Source organism: Podarcis raffonei, chromosome 1, assembly GCF_027172205.1.
Source record: "Podarcis raffonei isolate rPodRaf1 chromosome 1, rPodRaf1.pri, whole genome shotgun sequence".
NCBI lineage: Eukaryota > Metazoa > Chordata > Lepidosauria > Squamata > Lacertidae > Podarcis > Podarcis raffonei.
In genome coordinates this window covers 10,489,696-10,515,837 of record NC_070602.1, presented here as the reverse complement: position 1 = coordinate 10,515,837, position 26,142 = coordinate 10,489,696, and the positions used below count along the sequence as shown (strand labels likewise).

General features: G+C 46.1%; 1 protein-coding gene across 1 annotated transcript in view; it reads right to left on the bottom strand.

Moving 5' to 3' along the window:
* Positions 1-26,142, bottom strand: part of SYNE2 (spectrin repeat containing nuclear envelope protein 2) — a 235,192-nt gene that overhangs the window by 208,228 nt on the left and 822 nt on the right. Inside the window, exons 3-9 of the mRNA XM_053407665.1 lie at positions 10,845-10,906; positions 9,344-9,439; positions 8,793-8,870; positions 6,875-6,967; positions 5,593-5,774; positions 2,007-2,203; positions 1,428-1,528 (exon numbers count right to left, since the gene is read on the bottom strand). Coding sequence (XP_053263640.1) covers positions 1,428-1,528; positions 2,007-2,203; positions 5,593-5,774; positions 6,875-6,967; positions 8,793-8,870; positions 9,344-9,439; positions 10,845-10,906 — 809 coding nt within the window. The remainder of the gene's footprint in view (positions 1-1,427; positions 1,529-2,006; positions 2,204-5,592; positions 5,775-6,874; positions 6,968-8,792; positions 8,871-9,343; positions 9,440-10,844; positions 10,907-26,142) is intronic.

Sequence of the window (26,142 nt, the reverse complement as noted above, 5' to 3'; positions counted from 1 at the left end):
TGGAAGGCTCTCCCCAGAGAGTCACGACTAGCACCTTCATTTTAGACCTTTGGGAGCCAGGCAAAAACATTACCCTTCAACCAGGCACTGCACTGATTAACATCCTATATCCTTTTAAATGTGTTTGTAGGAAGGGGGGGGGCTATTGGTTGCTTTTGCTTTTATTATGTACTTTGTGTTTTTATATCGTCTTTTTATCCCTTGGTCAAGGTTAAGGGTCAGGGAATATTGCATCTGCAAGAGCCATCTGTGCTATGGGCTACTCTTCTCCCCCCCCCCCTTTATTTTTATTTTATTTTCAATGCAAAATTACAAACATTGAAATAAAACTATACAAACAAGAAAGAAAAGCAGAACACAAAAAAGGAAAGGAAAAAAAGAGCACACATCTACAAATAAAACCATATCTTCATTCTAATCTAGTCATCACATATATATACAGTGGTACCTCGGGTTACATACACTTCAGGTTACATACGGTTCAGGTTACACACTCCGCTAACCCAAAAATAGATCTTCAGGTTAAGAACTTTGCTTCAGGATGAGAACAGAAATCGTGCTCCGGCGGCACGGCAGCAGCGGGAGGCCCCATTAGCTAAAGTGGTGCTTCAGGTTAAGAACAGTTTCAGGTTAAGAACGGACCTCCGGAACGAATTAAGTACTTAACCCGAGGTACCACTGTACACATATTGACTTCCTTCCTTTGTTCTAAGACCTCAAAATTTTAAATTGTTGTGTCTAATGTAGATTACCTCTATTTTTATACTTTTTACATCATTTTTCTTTTTCTTTAACCCTGCAAAGCGCCATTCATTACATACCGACATGCTTACTCCAGAACAATGTTTTTCCATCTAGTCTTTAGCACATCCCCATTCTTTTAATAATTTCTGGTCCGATTGTCCTCTTATGAATGCTGTGAGTCTTGCCAGATTCGGGCTACTCCTTTTTGGTCCAAGAGCTACATCACCCTTAAGCCAACCCTCCAGGTTGCCATCAGTGGGCGTGGCCAAAAGGGGTGTGGCCACCCCACACATTTCCCCATGCACGCATACCCAGGCAGACACACAAGCACATATTCCATTGATCTGTGCAGATCAGCTGAGAAGGGGGGGGTTCCTTTCCTTGTTCCATTCATCAAATGATCAATCTGACAATCGATTGGGAAGAGGGCAATTCCCACCCTCTCAGCTTGCTGGATTCCTGTAACCCCAGCACTGGGTCTACTATTTATTCATTTACTGGCAGAACCTTGGGCACCGGGGGGTGGGGGGGGGAAATGTTTTGAGGGGTGGACAGATCAGGCCCCTGACCCGGGGTCAGCTTCCCCTGCTATACGGATGCTTAGAGATAACTCAAGACTTCGTATTCCAAAGCAAACAGGGAACATATGAGGCTTGGTCCAAAAACAAAACAGGTCACCATACCTGCATCTCATCTTCAGCCACAGGTAGACTTTTGAAATACTGCAGAAACTGAGCCACGTATGTCATGATGGATTTCTCATCTGGACTGACGACATCAACATCTGTAAAATGCCAGAAGCTATTAAACATCTCAGCACCCCAGAGGGTTTTCAACCTGTGGGTTCCCAGATGTTGTTGGACTACAACTCCCATCATCCCTGAGCTCTGGCCTTGCTAGCTCGGGGTGATGGGAGTTGTAGTCCAACAACAATTGGGGACCCACAGGTTGAGAAAGGCTGGTCTAAAGGGAACGAGGCAGTCTTTCAGATATTTGGAGCCTGAGTCGTTTAGGGCTTTCAACACATGTCCATATGAAACACACACTAGAAAAGAGTCAACATGTGAACAAAAAGTTGCCTGTATTATGAAAGCACCTGTTTAGTAATCTGCTTGGTCATATTTATTCCCATTCACGGATTTTGGTACACTTCCCCTCCCAATCTAGCACATTCATATTGAAAACAGGGTCAAAAATCTATGCCCGTGAAAACACAACCAACACCATTATGACTGGAGACACTCCGTTCTCGGAAGGTTTACCGTCAGGTTCAAGCAGCCGGGGTATATTGAGTTCTGTCTCTGCAATTTCGAAGGCCTCCTCCAGGTTCTCTTTGTTGGGTCTATCTTTTGCTCTCTCCACGTCTACCAAGTCCGGCCTCAAGGCGTGAATGATGGCCAAGAATGCCAACCCATTCCTCCAACTGGATTTGAAGTCTGCAACGCTGATGGAGCCATGCCTGCGCCCAAAAACACACACACACAAAAATGTCTCTTCAGTTATTCCTGCACTGCCAACCATGCAAGTAACTCCCTTTCCCACAAGCACCCTATTTTTACAGCCTGGCACAAAGCATAACACTGTCTCTTAACCAGTTAAGGGATGGGGAGCAAGCTGTAGACCCATAGGTGCCCTCTCCCACCCCACAGGGGTAAAAACCTCCCTTAGGTCTGCCTTGATTTAGAATTACATCTGCACCAACGTTAACCCAAGACTCACGCTAACCAGAGTTCCCCCAATTAACCAGAGGCTGAAGTGAGTTCCAAAACGCTGGTTTTGGGAGAACCTTGAAGGCCTTAAAAGGGGGTTAAAGGTAAAGGACCCCTGATCATTAGATCCAGTCATGACCGACTCTGGGGTTGCGGTGCTCATCTCGCTTTACTGGCCGAGGGAGCCACCGTACAGCTTCCAGATCATGTGGCCAGCATGACTAAGCCGCTTCTGGCGAACCAGAGCAGCACACGGAAACGCCATTTACCTTCCCGCCGGAGTGGTACCTATTTATCTACTTGCACTTTGATGTGCTTTCGAACTGCTAGGTTGGCTGGAGCAGGGACCGAGCAACGGGAGCTCACTCCGGCGTGGGGATTCGAACCGCCGACCTTCTGATCGGCAAGTCCTAGGCTCTGTGGTTTAACCCACAGCGCCACCTGCATCCCTAAAAGGGGGTTAGACAAGATTAATGGAGGACAAGGCTACAAGCCATGTGATATCACTAAAGCAGAATTAGCTCCACTGCTAACGCACAATTATAGTATCTAAGAAGTGCTGAAGAATATACCTGCCCTAAATGAGCAGTCTGGCAGGGAAGGGGCTCCGTTTTAAGAATGGGAGCCATTATATTATACTTTCCAACCAGTGGCAAATCTATTTCAAGGCAATTACAGATAACGTTTGAAAGAAATGTGCCCGGTGACTTCCTACAGCACATTTCTTTCCTAGAAAATGCAGCCATGCCGAGAGACGCAGGAATGAGTCAGAATGAGTGCTGACATAAAAATGGGTTGTGCATTGTAGATCTGCAGGAAGGAGGACAAAGGCTAAGGCTGGGCACCGCGGGGTGAAATCAGCGATCTCACTTGTTCAGAAAGTCAGGGTTTGTTGGCAGAGCGGCCAAACTCACTTGGGGAGTGGAAACCACTTAACTTGTCAGACTTACTCTTTGTTCTTTGTCCTGCTATTCAACTCCTCCACTGTTGAGGAAATCAACTTAAAAGTTCTTTGGCTAGGCTAAAGAAAGCTCTTTGGCCCCGCTGACCAGCCTACAAGATCAGGCCGCTCTCTTAGGAGAAGGGCTGTATGTAGCTCAGCGGCACGGCACACGCTTTGTCTGCAAAAGGTTCCAGGTTCGAATCATGGCGTCTCCAAGAAGGGCCGAAACAGGCTGCTGAAATTCTGGAGAGACGCTGCCAGTTGGTGTAGACAATACTGAGGCAGATGGACCACTGGCCTGACTCAGTAGAAGGCAGCTTTGCATGCCCTATTTATAGCAACAATGAGGACTAGAATCTCAATATTGTTTTTAAAGCAAGTGCCATAACCTAGTGGCTGAGCATCTGATTTGCATGCAGGAGTCCTCAGGTACAACCCACAACATCTGCACCTCTACCTGCAGCAGGAGAGGAGGAGTAACTGAGTCACCTGCAAAGCAGGTAAAATTACCATCTCTCTGCTTTGCTCCGCTACCGCTCCCCTCCTGAAGGGAGAAGAGAGATTCAGGACTGTGGCGTTTGCCTCCTACGTGGGTCATTAGGAAAGGGTTAAATGAGTGTGATGTGATTGGCCAGTGGGAATGCAAGTGGGGAGTAAAAGTTAGAGTGGGAGGTTTTGAAAGTCAGTTGAGGTTTGGGAGTTGAAGAAGGAAGAGGGAGGATTAGGTGTGGGTTGGTAGAGTTGTATTGTGAGAGAGTGAGAGGAATTGTTAGGTGGAGTGAGATAGATAGTTGGGAATAATCAGTTTGAAGTTGTTAGGAACTAAGATTAAGAAACTGCCAAGAAAAATTAACTGTACCCATAAGCTTGTTCCTGCATTTAAAAATAAACTTGATTATTTGTTAATGTTAACAACTGACTGGACTCCGTGTGTCCCCGTGAGATACGGGGCGGTGGCAGCGGGAAAAAGCAATCGCAGTGGTGGCACGGGGTCAATAGACCGTCAAACGTCCGGGGGCCCTGTGTGACCACAAGAACCATCCCTGGAGGACAATGCCAACCCCCAGCACTGAACTGGGTGGGGTGGTGGGGTTAAAGGGGGCAAACTGTGGGTTTCAGGTGAATGTTTTTTTTGGACTACGGGAAGTTGAGGCTTTGTTAATTTTTCTTTAACAAAATATAATAATTTTTTTTTAAAAACCCCAAATACCGTACATCTCAAAAATTGCACATATGCATTCCAAAACCTAATAATTTTTCTTTGCTTTTTTTGACTCCCCCACCCCCATTTTCCATGGTGTTTTTAATTTCTCCCCCTTGCTGTACCCTGATCTTCTCCATCTTATATCATAACCACCGTAGTATAAACTCTAACTCCTTCTGTTGCTCATGGTTCAAATCCTGCTCATGAATTCAACATACTATAATACTTCTTTCAAATATTAATATGTTTATTTAAATGGTTTTTTGTTAGTAAGCGGGTCTGAGTATTGTTTTGCTTATCATTTGGTTTCTTTCACGGATGCTATGCCATATGAAATATTAATGTCTATTATTATTATTATTATTATTATTATTATTATTATTATTAAAATTTGTATGCCACCCTATATCTGCAGGTCTCAAGATGGCTCTTAGCATAAGATCACAATATAAAAATATAAAATACATAATAAAAATACAGCCTTTGACTTGGAATCAACTTGATCCCCTCCCCCTCTATCCTTTTTCCTTTTTCCTTCTGTGATGCAACTCCTATTTGGGGACTTCCCTGGCTTTTTTTCTGGCCCACGTAGGACCGGTCTGGATAGTTGGCCTTGGTGAAGATTTGACATTTTCATCCCCAAAAAGTTTTTGATTTGAGTTTCTACTGAAATGGGGCTGCATTTTAATGCTGTATTTTAATCTTGTTTTTAAGTTATATTTTAATCAATTGTTTTATACTTGGTGTTAGCCGCCCTGGCTGGGGAGGGTGGGGTATAAATAAAATTTATTATTATTAATAAAGGGAAATGAAATGAATCTTAAACTCTGGAGGGCTGCTGTGGCTCAATGGTCTGATTCAATGCAAGGCAGCTTTCTGTGTTCCTAAGCATCGCAGATTAGTGCAGAAAAGAGGATGGAATGGGCTTGCAAGTGAACTCATGCAAAAGCGGCATGGACTGCAGATGGACTGATTTGAGCAACCCTACATACGTGGCGCACTGCTCCTTGGCCCACAGCAGAAGAGCCTTCTTTGCGGACATCTTCCACCGTTCCTTCGCTTTAGCATTTCGTTTCGCCGGTGGGCTTGCTGTCGGTGATGAGTCCACGGCACTCGAACTGTCCGGGGAAGGATGACTGTAGCCAAAGGCAAGAGTCTGGGCTAACTCTTCAATCTGCCAATGAAGAATGGGGGGGGGGAGGAAAGGAACAGATTTATTCCACAGTCATGGGTAAGAACTAGGGTAAAAGGTAAAGGGACCCCTGACCGTTAAGTCCAGTCGTGAATGAATGGGGTTGCGGCGCTCATCTCGCTTTATAGGCCAAGGGAGCTGGCGTTTGTCCGCAGACAGCTTCCGGATCATGTGGCCTGCGTGACTAAGCCGCTTCTGGCGAACCAGAGAAGTGCACGGAAATGCCGTTTACCTTCCTGTCAGAGCGGTACCTATTTATCTACTTGCACTGGCGTGCTTTCGAACTGCTAGGTTGGCAGGAGCTGGGACCGAGCAACGGGAGCTCACTCCGTCACAGGGATTCGAACCGCCGACCTTCTGATCGGCAAGTCCTAGGCTCTGTGGTTTAGACCACAGTGCCACCTGCATCCCAAGAAGTAGGGTACAAAGTCCTAAATCAGTGACAGACCTTGGAGTCTTGAATTTCAGCAGCGCCCTGTGCAGGCACCAAAATCTGGCGCACACAGCCCTGCCTCTCGCCTTCCATTCTTCATAAAGTTCTGGTGGCCCCTATGCTGCATGCCCAATGCAACCAAACTGGTCGCTCGCCCCTAAATCCATCTCTGCTTAAATGACTTGGGCCTAAGTACTTGAAGAATCACCTCCACTTGTGGTTTAACAATCAATCCTTCTTCTCAGGGAACTCTGGGAATTGCAGCTCCGTGAGGGGAATAGTGGTCTTCCTTAACTCCCAGAACCCTTAATAAACTACAGTTCCCAGGATTCTTTGGGGGGAACCAAAGGCCTGCTAAAAGTGTTAGAGTAGTTATTCAAATGGGGCATGGTACGTTGGTCATGTGGGATTTGATTTGCACATCAAGGCAACTTTAAAATGAATGAAAACTGTGAAAACGTGAGATGGTACAGTCCTCTCCTAAGGGCCATTTCACCTCAAACACCTAGGCATAGCTTTTCAGATGGGCATGGTCACCGCTCTCCTCCCCTGACACAGTTTGGGGTGAGTCTCTTTGCCCCCATCCCAAGCCAATTTCAGCAAAATCTAACTCGGGAAATCTTTCTTCCAACCTTGATCAGCTACTCACGTGAAAATGCAATATGATTGTCCAAATCAGGCCAAGCACAATGGACGGTTTCCCTTCAATGATATCAGCAACATGGATGTTGATCAGCTTGATCTGGGAAAAGAAGAATAACTGTTGTTAGCCGCTCTAAGCCCAGCTTCGGCTGGGGAGGGCGGGATATAAATAAAAATATTTTATTATTATTATAATAGAACAAAGTGAAGGGAAATGAAGCACTGTTTTAAAACAGCTCTTGTGAGATGTTTAAATCTGTAATGCTGTGTATTTGTGTGTGTGTGTGTGTGTGTGTGTGTTTAATCACAACCCAACAATGGAGTTTAAAAAGAAAGAAGAAAAAATATGGTATATACTGGACTCCTATGAAAACATCACAATCCAAATCCACCTCTAGCCATGTACAACAAGTTGTTTCTTGTCATTTATCTCTTTATTTAACACAACCTCTATATTGCTTTATTGTTGTTCTTGTTGTTGTTTAAGCCTCTAAATCTAAGCCATGGGTAGGCAAACTAAGGCCCGGGGGCCAGATCTGGCCCAATTGCCTTCTAAATCCGGCCCGTGGACGGTTCGGGAATCAGTGTGTTTTTACAGGAGTAGAATGTGTGCTTTTATTTAAAATGCATCTCCGGGTTATCTGTGGGGCATAGGAATTCGTTCATTTCCCCCACAAAAAAAATATAGTCCGGCCCCCCACAAGGTCTGAGGGATAGTGGACTGGCCCCCTGCTAAAAAAAAGTTTGCTGACCCCTGCTCTAAACAGTTTACAAAAAATATAAAACTTTAATACTATGGATAAAAAAACAGTTAAAACGGGTATTTAAAAATAAGCAGAATGATGAATAAAATTGATGGTAGCTAAAAATAAATAAATAAAACTCATGTAATTTCTATGGTGTCTGGATAGACAATTTTGTTTTCCTGAACAAAAATGTTGTAAGCAGTTGTTGAACAGAGTACAATGACGGCACCCGCCTGATGTCAATAGGCAGGGAGTTGCAAAGTTTAGGTGGTGCTGAAAGTCCTTGCAAAGGTTACCGTATTTTTCGCTCTATAGGATGCACTTTTCCCCTCCAAAAATTAAAGGGAAATGTGTGTGCGTCCTATGGAGCGAATGCAGGCTCCTTGGCTTCAGCGATAGCAACGCGAAGCCTCCAAAGCGTAGAGGCAGCGCTCCCTCCACGCTCCAGGACAGCCGCCTGAAGCCTTTGGAGCGCAGCGGGAACTCGCGCTGCGCTCCAAAAGCTTTGCAACCTTGCCACCGCTCCCGGACCTGTTCTGGGGGCTGGGGTCAGGGGAAGCTCAGGCTAAAAATGAAGCCCGTGGCTAAAAATGAAGCCAAGACAGCGAGCAGGATCCATCCCACTTGCTATCTTGTCTTCTGCCAAAGCCGCGCGCAGCCTCTCCCGGCTGGAGAGGTTGCATGCGGCTACAGAGGAAGCCAAGACAACGATTTTTTTTCTTGATTTCCCCCCCTAAAAACTAGGTGGTCCAGTTCGCCTTATGGAGCGAAAAATACGGTAATTAATACCCAGTTTGCCAAGCTGCAATCCAGCAAAGTAAGTTACCAAAAAAAATCATTATTTGGTTGATAATGTAAAAGGTGTGTGTAAGCTGCAAAGAGCTCATAGTGAACCTAGGTTTCTCATTCACATCTATAAAAGTGTGCATAAAAGCATCCTCAAGACTAGACTTATGAAGTCCTTTCAGCTCTTGCATTGACTGTAGTTGGGATCTATAACAAACGCTTTAGTGGAATTTCCTGATGAAAATAAATATAAAGTATAACAGCATATTCAGTTCTGTTCTAAAGCATGTCACAGCACAGCTTTGCTTCGAATGTGCTGTTCTTGTCTTTTTTTACAACACTTTGGCACCCGAGCAAACTCAAAACCGTCTTTGAGGCTGGAGTAATACTGACCGATCTGTTCTTTAGGAACGTCAACGCATTTTCAATGTTGCTTCTGCACTGGAAAGTGTTAGATCCTTTCTCACGTGGCTGGAGGGAGAGAAAAAGAGGATACAAACATAGAAATTCAGGCTCCAGGTTACAAATTGCAGAGTTCAAATGGCTCTTCTCATGTTCTTATGTCAATTTCGCAGAATACATTCCGCTTTTGTGGTTTAGGAATTTCAACAATTTTTTGAGAGTGGGCGAGGAAGGTGTTGATAGAACAAACTGTGGGAAAAGGAAGAAAGTGTTGAGACATTTCCAAGCTTCTCCTAGCATTCTTAAGAGCTAGAAACTTGGGATGTTTTCCTGAGAGAAAGTTCAGAACCTCAAGATCCTTAATTTGGTACAACAAAGCTGAGTTTCTATTTGCATGTCAAACTCACACCAGGCCCAAACTGCAATTTGCCACAGAACGGGAAAAGAAATTCAAGCATGAGGACTGATGGGCAATAAGTAAGTTCATGGTTTTTTTAACTGACTTTAGACAAAAAGAATCATATGCAATGGGGATACCGTACCATTTGCTGTCCTGAGAGGACCTCCAGCAGATCCAAAAGTACATGTCCTTCCCCGATGTCCGTATACAAGTCCGAGACAAAGGAAGGTGGGGAATGCTGAAAAAATATTTATCGTTAAGCAACCTTTCTTATTCTAATATTTATAAGCCATACAGTGGTACGTCGGGTTACATACACTTCAGGTTACATACGCTTCAGGTTACAGACTCTGCTAACCCAGAAATAGTGCTTCAGGTTAAGAACTTTGTGGTAGCAGCAGGAGGCCCCTAAAATGGTGCTTCAGGTTAAGAACAGTTTCAGGTTAAGTACGGACCTCCGGAACGAATTAAGTACTTAAGCTGAGGTACCACTGTACATTCAAGGGGGGCATAGTAGGGCAGTATATGACATAGAAACCTAACACTGCAATAATAAGAGCAGTCAAAAACACCAACGGCATATCAATAAACCGGTTGGTTAAAAACAATAGTCCACGTTCTGCTGTCTGAACTGTACAGGTTTCAAAACAAGTCTATAAGAAAGCTGGCAGTGATTGCTGCCAGACCTCTACTGGCAAGGGCACAGCCTGGCACACTAATGGCTCAGTAACTGGTGAAAACCAAGCAAACCCAGCATTTTTTCTTTTGGGGGAGGTTAAAAATGAGGTGCCGGTACTCATATCTTGATAAAAATGATGTTGGGTGAAAGATCACTGAATTTCAGGGGGTTTGACCAGATGAGCCTCGTGGTCCCATCCAACTCTCAACAGTTCTGCTATTTTATGGAAATACTGGAGAGCATCATCATAAAAAATCTGCAAGTACTACTCTCTCAGAAAAGCAGTACCATGTTGAATGGAAAACGAGTGAGGTCCCAGTGCCAGATTTACGTATAAGCTAAACAAGCTATAGCTTAGGGCTCCACTCTCTTGGGGGCCCCAAAAAAAATTAAAAGGAAAAAAAACTGGATGTACATTTCCAAAATGTAAGACAAAAAACAAATAAAATAAAACCTACATACAGCAACAGTGTTTTGTGTTGCGTAGGCTCCTATGATGTAAGTAATGGGCCCTGCCTGCTAGCCTGCTCCCTAAAATATCACTGGTTTGCTATTATTATTTCATGTTATAGGAAGTTTCTAGAGACTAGATTATGAGTCTTTCTAAACTGTGTTTCTAAAGGAACTTTTGTTATTGCCAAATGCCAATGTGTTTGCATTACTAAGTTTGTTATGAATAAAAAAATCATTTTAAGTTAGACCTTAATAATTATTTCACTCTTAATATACTTCTTCTTAATTGCATTTCAGTTCAACATTTACTTTGATAAAATACATATTTTGTTATGTGCAAATGTCTTTAGATACCTATTAGGTCCATAAATTACCATATAGCATATATTCAACACTAAAAACAGTGATAATTTGTTGTTGACAAAGGACAGCTGGACATATAAAGGGCCCCATTATCTTCAGTAGCTTAGGTCCTCATCAAACCTAAATCCAGTCCTGGTCATTCCCTTACCTTTTCTAACTGCGAGTTGATCCAACTTGTGAAGGTCCTCTTTTGCGTGTTTTCCTGCTCCACTACGTTAAAAAATAGAAATAAAAATTGAAGCGCCACCCATGAACGGAGAAGGTAAACATATTTTTAAATAAAACTTTAAAGCAGGTCTGCGGAACTTGTGAGAGCCAGGTGTGGCAGGAAAATACTAACCTCCTCCTTCTCTGTGCCTTGTGATCTGATATCTGCTCCTCACACACACTTCACAAATTGTGGAACAACTGTAATATCCCCCCCACAGCTGTTACTGAAAAAGCCCCTTCCTGCAGCTCTTCTGTGCACTGGTGTTAAAGTTGTCTTGTTTCTTAATGTAAATTTAATAATGATAAGATGTTGCTTCAATTTTACATCAACCGTATTATATATTATCACATCTTTCCGTACTGAGAATACCCACAGTTATCATTTCACCAGGGCTTTAAAAATAAAAAAATAAAAAATCAGTACATGAAATATACTTGGAGTCGAGAGTGGATTTCATGCTCTTTATTCAGCTCATAGTGGTGAGGAGGAATGGAAGTTCCCCCACAATATCTGCTTTATATACATTATTTACACAATGGGCCCAACGCGATTGGCTAATTCCGGGATTCTCCTGTAGGCCAATCAGGTTGTGGATTCACTTCCACCTGGAGCTGGATTGGGTGGCTCCTGCAGACCAATCATACTGCTGCATTGTTCTAGGACCAATCAGACTGCTGCATTCTGAATCCTATTGTTCTAGGACCAATCAGACTCCTGCATTTTTTGATCCTATCGTTCTAGGACCAATCAGACTGCTGCATTTTGGATCCTATTCAACTCAGTACATAACAGTACAAAAAAAATGCCACCAATTGTACTAGGAAAGAAATCAGAATTGTTTTCGTTCTTCCCTCCCAAAGCCAAATTTGTTCTTGACAAAGGACAGCTGGAGATGTAAAGGGCCCCATTACCTTCAGTAGCTTAGGGCCTCATCAAACCTAAATCAGGCCCTGGTATAGACAGAAGTTAAGCTATCCCTGTCCAGATAGGGGCGCAGCTGGGCCACCAACCAAAGCTGATGGAAGGCACTCCTCCCCCCCAAGGCCACCTGAGCCTCAAGCAACAGGAAGAGGATCCCAGAGTACCCCCAAGCTACGAACCTGCTCCTTCAGAGGAAGTATAACCCCATCAAGAGCGGACCATCTTCCACCCATCTGGTCTAGGGTGTCCACTAACAGTGCCTCAAGTCTTATCTGGATTGAGCCTCAGTTTGTTGGCTCTCATCCTGTCCATTACTGAGGCAAGACAACGATTCTGTGCCATGTGTGCAGGTTAGATCCAGATTCAGTTTGTGAAATGGAATTCCCTTTCAAATCAATGGGACCCAGATTCAACCAACTTGGGTTTCCACCACGTACAACACAAGCTGTAATCCGAAACACACTTGAAGGGAAATAAATCCAATTGAGCTCAGTAGGGCTTACCTCAGACAAAACATGTTTACAGAGTCTGGCTACAAGTGTCTGCTCCTGATAATCAATAGTGCTTAAAGTATTTTACACACAGAAATGGAAAGCCCTTCTTAAACGCTTTGCTAGCTAGACTGTTGTCAGAGCCTCGTGTTTTTTTTAAAAACCTCCAGGAAGTCTTGAGGCTGCTATGGAGGTTTGCATTTCATTTGCATGTCGTCAACATTTGTTATGCAAAGGACTGCAAAGGATTATCTTGTTCCCAGTTCAAAGCAAAGGATTAAATTATTAGCGAAGCAATTCTCGGCAATAGAAGCTGGAAGTTCTTTGGTCTCTGGCATTCGAGGCCTGCTGCAAAGTGGACTTTTCAGTCCCAAATGGCAAAAAAGGAAAAACACCCTCACCTGCTTTTCCACCCACTGGGGTAAAAGATACAGGTAACAGTATCCCCTCTACATCTCCCTGTGGGTGAAAATCAGGTGGGAAGGAGAAGGTGAGGTGGGAAATGGCTGGAGGAGAAAGGGTTAAGCAGCCCCTCCACTGCCATTGCCATTGAGGTAATATCCACAGTCCTCCTTTCCAGGGAAAATGTTATACAGGATGTAATTGCAGATAACATATTGTTCCTTGGCCTTCTCTTTGGAGAGAAGAGAGAATAGAATAGAATGGGTTGTATCCAAAGCAGCGCTACATAAACATTTTATCAGCGTAAAGATTTCTGGGTGAGCAATGGAATGTTAACCCCTCTTCTCCTCCCCTCTGCCCCCCTAAACCAGGTGTGGAGGACCCCCTGGTCCTGAATGGGGTAACTGTGCCCCTGAAGGACCAGGTGCGTAGCCTGGGAGTCATTCTGGACTCACAGCTGTCCATGGAGGTGCAGGCCAATTCTGTGTCCAGGGCAGTTGTCTACCAGCTCCATCTGGTACGCAGGCTGAGACCCTACGTGCCCGCAGACTGTCTTGCCAGAGTGGTGCATGCTCTGGTTATCTCCCGCTTGGACTACTGCAATGCGCTCTATGTGGGGCTACCTTAGAAGGTGACCCAGAAACTACAACTAATCCAGAATGCGGCAGCTAGACTGGTGACTGGGAGTGGCCGCCGAGACCACATAACACCGGTATTCAAAGACCTACACTGGCTCCCAGTACGTTTCCGAGCACAATTCAAAGTGTCGGTGCTGACCTTTAAAGCCCTAAACGGCCTCGGTCCAGTATACCTGAAGGAGTGTCTCCACCCCCATCATTCTGCCCGGACACTGAGGTCCAGCGCCGAGGGCCTTCTGGCAGTTCCCTCATTGCAAGAAGTGAAGTTTCAGGGAACCAGGCAGAGGGCCTTCTTGGTAGTGGCACCCGCCCTGAGGAACGCCCTCCCACCAGATGTCAAAGAGAAAAACAACTACCAGACTTTTAGAAGACATCTGAAGGCAGCCCTGTTCAGGGAATTTTTTAATGTTTAATAGACTATTGTATTTTAATATTCTGTTGGAAGCCACCCAGAGTGGCTGGGGAAACCCAGCCAGATGGGCAGGGTATAAATAATAAATTATTATAATTTTTTATTATTCTAGAGGTTCCCTACAACCCTATGGAGCAGATTTGCAGAGGACGGGGGAAAATACTGTTGCACAAGTGGAGATCCTTGCACTGAAAGGGCACATTAGTTGAATGCCACTCTTCCAGACCTCAAACTTGGACCAATCACCCAGATAAAGGGGGGGAGGGGGGAAAGGAAAAATAAATACTCAGTACTCGGGATGGGGAAGAAATACAATTCAGTTCACATTTAAAGCTGAATCTATCAAATTTGCAGTTTCTGAAACAATATTAAAAGTGGGGAAAGAGCCATCCTTCAAAATTTGAACTTCTCTGAATTTTCAGCTTCCGTTCTCCAACCAGTCAGCATTTATACAAATGCATGCTAGGGGAAATTGTGCTTAAAAATGAATATACAGTGGTACCTTGGTTTTTGAACGTAATCTGTTTTGGAAGACCGTTCGAGTTCCGAAATGGTCAAAAACCGAAAACTCAGTAAGGAAGCTTCAAAATTGAAAACTCAAAATGGAAAACTCAAAATGGAAGCCGCGTTTCTGCTTCAACTTCGAAAATCGAACTATTCGTCAACAGAGACATTCGAAAACCGAGGTACCACTATATCAGTGAAAATAGCACATAAAAATGTGTGACATTAAGAAAAAATGCTTGCAAACATGTGTGCGTTAGACAAAATTGCAGACAAAAAATTATTTATGAGGAGAACTTCGCCCTGAAATGCTGAAGAATTTTCATCATGATTTTAAAAGAAAAGAAAGAAACCGTAAATTGCTGCAGAACGGTGGAGAACTGAATTTAAGATTTGGAAAATTAGAAACTGAAGGAACGGAAACTTACAGATCCTTCCATGCCAACTCAAGACTGGTCCCTTTAAAAGGCAAGCGTTACTTCTGAGATAGTCTAGTCTTGAGATGAGCCAAGACCATCGGAGTCTTGAGGATTCTGCAGGAACGTTCCCAGGAGGATGGCTAAGTAAAACACTGAAAGTGCCTGTAAATTTTGCCTTGTATCCCAGGGTCTACAAATGCTGGAAACAGGTTCCTAAACAAAAACGAAAAGCTGGGCATCTGGGAATTATGGTTCACTGGGCAGGAGCCGATCCCTTACCCTCCCCACACATAGATATCCATGTCAGAGGGCACCGACTGCAACAGAGAAGGCACCATCTTGGTTATAATGCTATGCAGAGATTTGCAAGGCAGCCTCACTTCTGGAAAGAGGCATAGAGAGCATGGCTGCGTACCCACCTTGATGCACATTTAGAGCACATTTCCTCCACAGCAAAGGATCCTGGGAACTCTAGTTTGCTAAGGGTGTGGGGAACTGCAGCTCTGTGAGGGGTAAACTACAGCTCCTAGTATTAATTTGGTGATGCGATGCACTTTAAACATGTGGTGTGGATGTGACCCAAGTTGCAGGGATGCGGGTGGTGCTGTGGTCTAAACCACTGAGTCTCATGGGTTTGCTGATCAGAAGGTTGGTGGTTCAAATCCCCGCAATGGGGTGAGCTCCCGTTGCTCTGTCCCAGCTCCTGCCAACCTAGCTGTTTGAAAGCACGCCAGTGCAAGTAGATAAATAGGTACCGCTGTGACGGGAAGGTAAACGACGTTTCCGTGCACTCTTGTTTCCGTCACGGTCCTCTGTTGCGCCAGAAGTGGTTTAGTCACGTTGGCCACATAACCTGGAAAGCTGCCTGTGCAGAAACGATGGCTCCCTCGGCCTGAAAGCGAGATGAGCGCCACAACCCCATAGTCGCCTTTGACTGGACTTAATTGTCCTGGTGTCCTTTACCTTTTACCTTTACATAGCAGGCAATCGAAACAAAATTTAAAAATTCCTTCCGGTAGCACCTTAGAGACCAACTAAGTTTGTTATTGGTATGAGTTTTCGTGTGCATGCACACTTCTTCACGAAAGCTCATACCAATAACAAACTTAGTTGGTCTCTAAGGTGCTACTGGAAGGAATTTTTTTATTTTGTTTTGACTACAGCAGACCAACACAGCTACCTACTTGTAACTTAAGAGGCAATGTTGATTATTCTGGGTTTTCTTCCCTGCTCTCTCCTTGATCTTAGTAAGTTATAAATTATAATGTATTTCCATATATATATATATATATATATATATATATATATATATATATATGTATATGTATATGTATATGTATATGTATATGTATATATGTACAATCCTAGGTATGAATACTCAGAAGGAAGTCCTAGCAAGTGTAAGGAGATTTCCTCCTCCTAAGTAAGCATGCAAAGGATTGCAGCCTAAGTCAATCACCGAAATTGCTCATCAGTTCAAACAGCTGACTCAGCAAGCAGGCAGAATTGGTACCATCCAGCAATCAATTTTTATCTATCTAGGGCATTTGATGCCATTTAAATAATCACTGCAGCTGCTCCCGCACCACAATTCATTTTCGGCACGGTTATATTACTCTTTCCATTCTGCAACTACTCCAGGGCTTAATAGTTTTTTTACAAAAGCTCAGATCCTCCCGTCATGTGATTCATTAAAAAGGACTTTTTTATGACTAAAGGACAGATGAATGGACCCTTTGTGTCAGGCGATTTTAATAAGGCTGGAAATGACCTTGGATTTATCTTGCCCTAGTTGTTTTCACGATGTAACCGACCTAAAACAAATACATTCCGTCTCAGCTTCATGCAGCTCTCCCTGTGCTCCAGCTCAGGATCAGAGGCAAAGCACAACAGATCAGGCTGTGCACCTGCCCATTTAAAAAGCGAAATTAAGGAAAGATGGCGTTCTTCTCCTTCCCTGGGAGCTGGGCCTCAGTGTCCGGGCTGGACGATGGAGCTGGAGACACTCCTTCAGGTATACTGGGCCGAGGTCATTTAGCACTTTCCCATACTGAGCTATCCCAGCTTATGCAGTAGCTGCACAACGTCTAGCTTTTATTGAGTGTTTATTCTGATTTGTTTTGGGGGCAGTTATAGGGCAATGAGTGTTCATCCTTTTATTTTTTGATTGCAAGGTATTTACAGGGTATTCCCATTATACATTAGTTCATCTCACGCGTTCCAATGCATCAACCCATCACTTTCCAAATAACAAGACCACCTTTTTTAAAAAAAATACAGTGGTACCTCGGGTTACATACGCTTCAGGTTACGGACGCTTCAGGTTACAGACTCCACTAACCCAGAAATAGTACCTCGGGTTAAGAACTTTGCTTCAGGATGAGAACAGAAATTGCGTGGAGGCGGCAGCGGGAGGCCCCATTAGCTAAAGTGGTGCTTCAGGTTAAGAACAGTTTCAGGTTAAGAACGGGCCTCCGGAACGAATTAAGTACTTAACCCGAGGTACCACTGTAGGTGTGTTAGGGCACCAGAGTGGCTCAGTTTCCACTTAACTGCACCAACCTACACTTCTGATATGCATAGGAATCGCTCCGGCAAAATATTGACATTCTGGACGTTCCTAAAGCCATCACTGCTGCTAAACTGAATTTGGGACTTTTTCCTGTATCGTGTGGGCTTCTAGCACTACATAACCCTTCCCCGCTAAGAAGGCGAGAGAAGAAGGCCACAGAACAACATCCATCCTAATCTGCCACACGAAGATTTGCAATTATGCCCTCTAAGAACTGACGGAATGGAAGTAATGTTTTGTGATCTTGTTATTTCTGGAGCCGGGCCAATCTGACAACACTGCAAAATCAACAGTGTGATGTAACCTCAACTAAAAAATAAAATAAAATTATTCAGCTTTTTCACCTAGGGGCACCCATCTTCGAAAACAATGATTTGATTTCAACTTTTCCAACACGCGTTTCGTTTTCTGCTGTGTGTTCTCATTTCCCCTTCTGGGATGGAGAATAGGAGTGCCTGCTTCGCTAGCTAACTTCTCTAAGTGCCTGTCAGAATTGGCACCCGATCATGAGAATTAAATAGGTTAAGAAGGGGGAATTACGCACTGGCAATAGTGTGCAAATTGGATCAGAGCGCATGGAGAGTAAATCCTGCACAGGCTTGCTCACACCTGCTGCCCCCCCTCCCACCTCACCCCCCCTCCTCTGGCACTCCAAGGCTTAGTAGTCATAGGAACAGGAGGGAGGAAGGTGTTTGATGGACGGCTTATCAGTCCCTACAATCCCGCAGCCACTCACTCCCCTGGAGAACTCTTGCAGGACAGCAAAAATCCAACAGCTTGGATTCGAAGGCCCCGCCTGCACCCGTAGGGCTAAAATTCCCAGAGTTCCCTGGGAAGAGGGATTATCCAGCTAGAGCATAGCTGTCACAGATTTGAAAATAAGGGGCCAGCAGCCTCAAAAATAAGGGATTAGCAGCCAAAATAAGGGATTTTCAGCGCACAGGTATGTTCAACTTCTGAGCCCCTCTGAGCCAAAGGCAGAAAGCCCAGCCAGCAGCCAAACGAAGCCTCAAGCGGTGGTTCCCACAGCGCAGCAACCCGGCAAAGGGGATGCAGCAAGGAAAACCACTGTCACCTCTCCACTGGGAAGCGCTGAGCAAAGGCGAGTCCCCAGGCAACGCAGCCGATTTGATCGGCACAAGGCATGCAAGCTCCACCCCCCAGTCATTCTTAGACTCCTTATTGGGTGAGCAACGCAGCCAAGCAATACAGTTGGAGCCTCCCTCCTCCCTGGCCAGCAGGGAGGGAGGGAGAGGAGCTGCTTCCTTTGAAACCCGGGAAATTTAAGGGACATCATCAATAAGGGACAGCAGCAGGACACGGTGCTGGGATAAGGGACTTTCCCGCCAAATAAGGGACGGTTGACCGCTATAAGCTAGAGGGTGGGGAAAGACTCTTACCTAGGACTCTAGAAAGCCCCTGCCACTCAGCGTAGACCAGGAGTGGGGAACCGTTGGCCCTCCAGCTGATGAACTACAATTCCCATCAGCCCAAGCCTGGGCAATGGCAAAGGGGGATGGGAGTTGTAGTTCAGAAACATCTGGTTACCAGATTTTGAATCCGGGGACACTTTTTTGTTTTTTAATGGAGTAGCAACAGGGAGTCAGTAGTGGGGATGGTGAAGCAAAATACCCTGGGCCCAAGCACACATGCGTATTGTATAAAGGTGCAAAGCCCTTCTTTCACACCCTGTGAAACATACTGTATTATTCGCTCTATAGGATGCACCAGACGATAAGACGCACCTAGTTTGGGGAGGAGGAAACAAGAAAAAAAAATTCTGAATCCCAGAAGCCAGAACAGCAAGAGGGATTTGGCTTCTGGGATAGCCTCTTGCTGTTCTGGCTTCTGGGATAGCCGCTGAAGCCTCTCCCAGGCAGCGGGATGAAGGCTCCCCCTGCCCAGAAGAGGCTGCGTGTGGGTAAGCTGCCCTCTGTACCTTCCCCCATCTCCCGCAACAACCGCACGCTCTTTAAAGGGAGCGTGGTTCTTGGGGGCTTTTCTGGGAGGTGGGGGAAGGGACAGAGCCGCGCGCTCTGTCCCTTCCTCACACTTCCCACAAGAGCAGCATGAAGCCTCCGCATGGCAGCCTTCATCCCGCTGCCCTATGGAGGCTTCGTGGGGGCTATCCAAAAGCCAGAATAGCTAGAGGGAACGCTGCACAGTGCTCTGTCTCACTGTTCTGGCTTCTGGGGCAGCCCGTGAAGCCTCCGGAGGGCAGCTGGGTGCCTTCATCCCACTGCCCTGCAGAGGCTTTGCACAGCTAAGCCAGAAGCTAGAACACCGAGATGGAGTGCTGCGCAGCTCTCCCTCTCCCTGTTCTGGCTTCTGGCTTAGCCGCGTGGCCTGCACTCACTCCATAAGACGCACACACATTTTCCCTTACTTTTTAGGAGGGAAAAAGTGCGTCTTATAGAGCGAAAAATACGGTAAATGTGCAGTTTTTTTAAAAAAAACTGGGCAGCGGCGCACCACCCATCCGTGACTCCTGAGCTTTTCCCAAACTCCTGCCCCCTTCTCCCTTTGTTTTGACAGATCGGGGGGAGCCCCTCGGGAGTCGCGGGCAGGTGGCTGTAGCTGAGGAGGGGTGCAAGGCACATGGTTTCTCTCCCAGGCAAGGTGCAAAGCCCTTCTTTCGCACCCTGTGAAACATAAATGCGCAGAGTTTTTTAAAAAATGGGCAACGGCTGGCCGCCTGCGACTCCCGAGCCTCCCCCGATCGGTCAAAACAAAAGGGGCAGGGGGCAGGAGATCTGTACCGCCGGACGTCCCCGGTTTCCCTTTGGCAGTGGCGGCAGCAGTCAGCAGCCCCGAGCCAGCCTGGTTGCGCAGTTGGCTCTGGCTGGCTTCAGGAGCTGCTCGTTGCCATGGCGCCCACCATTTTCCCTCTCCAGAAGTCCCCATATGATGTGTTGCATGTTTCCTGGGGACAGATTTGCAAATCTGGGGACTGTCCCCGGGAACCGGGGGCATCTTGTAACCCTAATCTGGAGGGCCAATGAGTCCCCACACCTGGCACAGACATTAGTGATCTGGACAATCCAATGCTCTGGTTCAACATAAGGCAGCTTTCTGGGTATGCTTCTGTTCTGAGAAGCAAGGCTGAGAGACCCAGGCCCTGCTATGCAAGGGAAAGTGTCATGTCTGCTTTGCTCCACCCACTTTTGCTGCCGGCCCCGCCCACCGACGGCATGCAGCCCCAGAAGGCCTAGAATCGCAGAGTCGGATGGGACCACGAGTGTCATCTAGTCCAGCCCCCTGCAATGCAGGAACGTTGTGCAGAAAGCAGGGCTCGAACCCATTACCCTGAGAGTCGGCGTGTCACGCTCTACCGACTGAACTATTAGGCATGAGAGAATGCAGCCCGAAGCCAAGAAAGGTTCCTCACCACCACCCCATGCTGAAAGCCAGAAAGAATTGGGGTGAAAGCATGAAAAGGCTCGTTGAGAAGTGCTGAAGGGAGAAGGCACTTCCACAGGTGCAGCAGGGGAAAATGAAGGTTCCCGGGAGGTAGAGCGTTAAGACTCTCCATTTCAGGGACATGGGTTCGAGTCCTGCCCTCTGGGCAAAAAAGATTCCTGCATTGTAGGAGGTTGGACTAGATGACCCAAGTGGTCCCTTCAAACTGTACGATGCTATGATTCTATATAATCTAGAGCAGGGGGGAGAAGCCTCAAGCCTTCTCAGCTTCTCTATGGACTTTGGACTACAGTGGTACCTCAGGTTAAGTACTTAATTCGTTCCGGAGGTCCATTCTTAACCTGAAACTGTTCTTAACCTGAAGCACCACTTTAGCTAATGGGGCCTCCTGCTGCCGCCGTGCCGTCAGAGCACGATTTCTGTTCTCCTCCTGAAGCAAAGTTCTTAACCCGAGGTACTATTTCTGGGTTAGCGGAGTCTGTAACCTGAAGCGTATGTAACCTGAGGTATCACTGTCCTCAAGCCTCCACAACTCTCCTTGCCACCTTCCTCGGCTGTTCCTGCCTGGCTGATATAGGAACATAGGATGCTGCCTTATGAGCCAGACCATCAGTCCATCTAGTTCAGTGTTGCCTACACTGACCGGAAGCAGCTCTCCCGAGTTTTAGGCACCAGTCTTTCCCAGCCCTACCTGCAGATGCTTGGGATTGAACCTGAGACCAAGGTGTGCAAAGCAGATGCCTTTGCAAACTCTGATAATACCTCTTGTTTGCAGAGATGGAAGATTGCAGGGGGAGATGCAGAAACTAACATGCTGTGCAAATGTCAAATTTGCACCCTTGCTATGCCCACTTGCGCCTCGGGCCCTGCCCACCCTCTGGCAAGCAGCCCCCAGAAAGTTTCTCAGGAGGCAATGCGGCCCTCGAGGTAAGAGGAAATCCATGCTCTGTTGGAGACTCTGCCTCATTCACTTAGGAGTAGCCATCGCTGGGGAAGTGAAACTGTGTCTGTGTACCCACATTAGCCACGAGTTCACATGATGAGAATCCCACCCTCCAGCAAATCCTTTCACCTAGAAACCTAGCCTGCCAGGGTTGCAAGCGAACCACCTACTTTACTACCTGCAGGGATTTTCCGCTGCTGCGTTGATTTGCAAGAGGACGTGGCCACAGAATCAGTTCTGTTTGGTATTTTTTTGCATTCCTCAAGCTGGTTGCATAGCAGCCCAGGAGAATTCAGAAACATGCTGTGACTCACTATGGAATTTGTTACCTGTTTCCCCATCCCTAAGTCTTATCTTTCTATTTCTGTTGAAAGAGGAGGGTGCGGTGCCCTTTGTTGGCAAAGGAGCCACACCTGAAACTATTTCCCTTTCTTGAAAAGGAAAGGAAAATCTGGTATTTAAACAACGGCGGAGCTGTTACACCAGAGCAAACAGGTTCGGGGATTGCTGTTATTTGTGCAGGGATTTGAGCTATCATCTTGGCCAAAGAGTTTGATGTTTGGCCTTGGCTTAGATGAACATGAGTGTGTCGGAAGTTTTAAGTGTTTAAAGAAAATCAATGCCAGAGAGAATAAAAACCAGCCTACTCCCACCCTTTCAAAAACAGACGGAGCATCAAACTCCGTCAATCAACAATATTGTAATAAAAACCCATGGATAAAGTACACTGGTCCTCCATGCTATTCCCCAAGCAGTAGAACATTATCTTATGTCTCAGATTTTTCTCAGGATGCCAATCAAGGCAGAAAATACAGGTGCTAGATGGGCAAAGCGTGGTTCAGTGGTTAGGACGTTGGACTAAGACTTTGGGAGGTAAAGGTACCCCTGACAGTTAGGTCCAGTTGCAGACGACTCTGGGGTTGCGGTACTCATCTCGCTCTATAGGCCAAGGGAGCCAGCGTTTGTCCACAGACAGCTTCCGGGTCATGTGGCCGGCATGACTAAGCCGCTTCTGGCGGCCCAGAGCAGCGCACAGAAACGCCGTTCACTTTTCTGCCAGAGCAGTACCTATTTATCTACTTGCAATTTGACGTGCTTCCGATCTGCAAGGTGGGCAGGAGCAGAGACCAAGCAACGGGAGCTCACCCCATTGCGGGGATTCGAACCACCGACCTTCTGATCGGCAAGCCCTAGGCTCAGTGGTTTAGACGACAGCGCCACCCACATCCTAAGACTTTGGGAGACCAGGGTTCAAATCCCCACTCAGGCACAAAGCTTGCTGGGGTGACATTGGACCAGCCAGTCTCTCAGCCTAGCCCGACCTCACAAGGCTGTTGTGAGGATAAAATGGAGAAGGGAAAGAGCCATATATGCCACCTTGGAGGAAAGGTAGAATATAAACATAATAATAAATACAGTCATACCTTGGTTTTCAAACAGCTTAGTTCCTGAACATTTTGGCTCCCGAACGCCACAAACCCGGAAGTGACTGTTCCGGTTTGCGAACTATTTTTGGAAGCCAAACATCCAACGGGGGCTCCTGCAGCCAATCAGAAGCCGTGATTTGGTGTCTGAAAGTTTTGTAAGTCGAACAGACTTCCAGAAGGAATTCCATTCGACTTCCAAGGTACTACTGTAGTCTGAAATGCTTCCGTTCAACTTCCTAACTGAAATGCTCTTTGGATTAAGGGGAGCGAGGCTGCAGGTTCAATCTCTGTAAGGGACAGCTGCAAATTCCTTCATTGCAGGGGGTTGTCCCACATGATCCTTAATGTCCCTTCCAACTCTATATTCTATGAGATATCAATCTATGAGTGTAGCCACTGCCCATCATAGTTTTGGATTATGCAGCCTAGCGGACTAACGATATAAAGCAGTTTGATCTGTTCGTACAACTTTGGGGAGAAATGGTTGTTGTTGCTCAGTTAATGTTTACATGTGCATGAAGCTTCAGCTTCAACCCAGCTCCCATCCCAAGCCCCATGGGTAGCATCAGCATGGATGCACATAGACACCAGTCTTTATATACCAGTATACCTGAAGGAGCGTCTCCACCCCCATCGTTCTGCCCGGACACTGAGGTCCAGCTCTGAGGGCCTTCTGGCGGTTCCCTCATTGCGAGAAGCAAAGCTACAGGGAACCAGGCAGAGGGCCTCCTCGGTAGTGGCACCCGCCCTGTGGAACGCCCTCCCATCAGTTGTCAAAGAGATAAACAACTACCTGACATTCAGAAGACATCTTAAGGCAGCCCTGTTCAGGGAAGTTTTTAATGTATGACATATTAGTGTATTTTTGGTCTTTGTGGAAGCCGCCCAGAGTGGCTGGGGAAACCCAGTCAGATGGGCGGGGTACAAATAATAAATTATGATGATGATGATGATGATGATGATACACTTTTCTGTTTTGGGGGACCTCTTCCCGCCACCATTGCTGCAGGGAAGAAATGCGAGACACACAGTTCCCAGGACAGCGTTTGCATCTTGTTGGCTCTACCCGAGAATCCCAAGGCCGGGGCAACACTAAGGTTCTGCAACTTCAGAATTAATTCACAAGCATTCCAGCGCATTAAAATTTCCAGTGCCTTTTTCTGAGCCAAACATGAGGCATTCTCCTCCAGGCAAAGAAGATGCAGGGGCTTTTCGTTCAAACAAGGTAAAAGAAAGAGAGAGAGAAAGAGTGTTTGGGAAGATGGGTTGGCAGACAAGAGCTTGTTTTGATTGGTAGCAAGGAGCAACAGTGACTGAGGTTGCAACAGGGCCTGAGCAGAGCTGTTCCCTTGACAGTGGCTTACAGCAACAATGGAATCTTGCAAAGGAAAACATGAAGGAGCAGCGATAAAATCTGGTCCTCCAAAATTCAACAGTCATGAGCTCTGGGAGACCTCTGTGTTTTACAAGCATGCTTGAAAAATCTCTCAAGCAATTGTTACCGGAGCTGGCGGACCAAGGGGAATGAAACCAAGCAGATGTCTATGTTAGCATTGCCAGCTGACCATCAATAATGCCCTGGACAGCTCTTGGATTTTTAACAGCCGCCTGATCTATTATTACCTTTGTTGTGCAGATGGATGGCTCAGGATGAGACATAAAATCATAGAACTGCAGAGTTGGAAGGGACCCTGTGGATCATCTAGTCCAACCCCTTGCAATGCAAGAATATGCTGCTGCCCCATATGGGGATTGAACCTGCAACCTTGGTATTATCAGCATCACGCTCTAACCAACTGAGCTATACCAACATCCAACGGTTGTGTCAAAAGGCCAACCCAGTGAATTCAGTGAGATTCTGAACCAAGGACTTTTCTACTCATGGTTCGTTCACTCGAGTACTGAATTACGCTAATTCTACGAGTCTAATTTTTACTTATCTCTTTTGATTCCACCCTTCCCCCAAGGAGCCCAGGTCAGTGTGACTGGTTCCTTAACCCCTTCTCACTCACAGACACTTTATCCTCACAACAACCTTGTCAAGTAGGCCAGGCTGAGAGAATGTGCCTAATCCAAAATCACACCAGTGAGCTTCAAAGCTGAGTGAGGGTTTGAAAGTGGCTCTGCTCTTAGTCCTGTTGTTTAGTCGTTTAGTTGTGTCCGACTCTTCGTGACCCCATGGACCAGAGCACGCCAGGCACCTCTGTCCTCCACTACCTCTTAGTCCTAATGACACTCTAAAACGATTTCAAAGGGATTTTTTTGTATTTTTTAAAAAAGCACAGATAAGGGAGGGATCCCTTCTAAGGAAGGGATAATGCCCCATAGAAACATTCCCTGAAAGATGATAAATGAAGGGCCTGAAACAGTTAAGTATCTGAACTGCATAGGAAGATGCCTTATAACTAACCAGGCTGCGTATAAACTATGCCTTTCAAGCACATTCAGTGTACATTATTTCCCTCAAAGAATTCTGGGAACTGTAGCTGGCTCATCATAGAGTTACAATTCCTAGCAATCCTTAAACTACAGTCCCCAGAATTCTTTGAGGGAAATAAAAGGTAAAGGTAAAGGGACCCCTGATCATTAGGTCCAGTCGTGGTAGTTGTTGTTCTCTTTGACATCTGATGGGAGGGTGTTCCACAGGGCGGGTGCCACTACCGAGAAGGCCCTCTGTCTGGTTCCCTGTAACTTGGCTTTTCGCAGCAAGGGAACCGCCAGAAGGCCCTCAGCACTGGACCTAGATATCTGTTAGTCAACTGACTCATGGCCAGGTCAAATGGATGGAGGTCATCTCACTTTATTGGCCGAGGGAGCCGGCGTACAGCTTCCGGGTCATGTGGCCAGCATGACTAAGCCGCTTCTGGCGAACCAGAGCAGCGCATGGAAATGCCGTTTACCTTCCCGCTGGAGCGGTACCTATTTATCTACTTGCACTTTGACGTGCTTTTGAACTACTAGGTTGGCAGGATTTGAGGGAAATAATGTGCTTCAAATGCACTGAAAAGGTACAGTGTCCACACATCCTTGGCCTTATTGCCCTATCTAGCTCTGCACTGTCTACACAGACTGGCAGCAACCTCTGC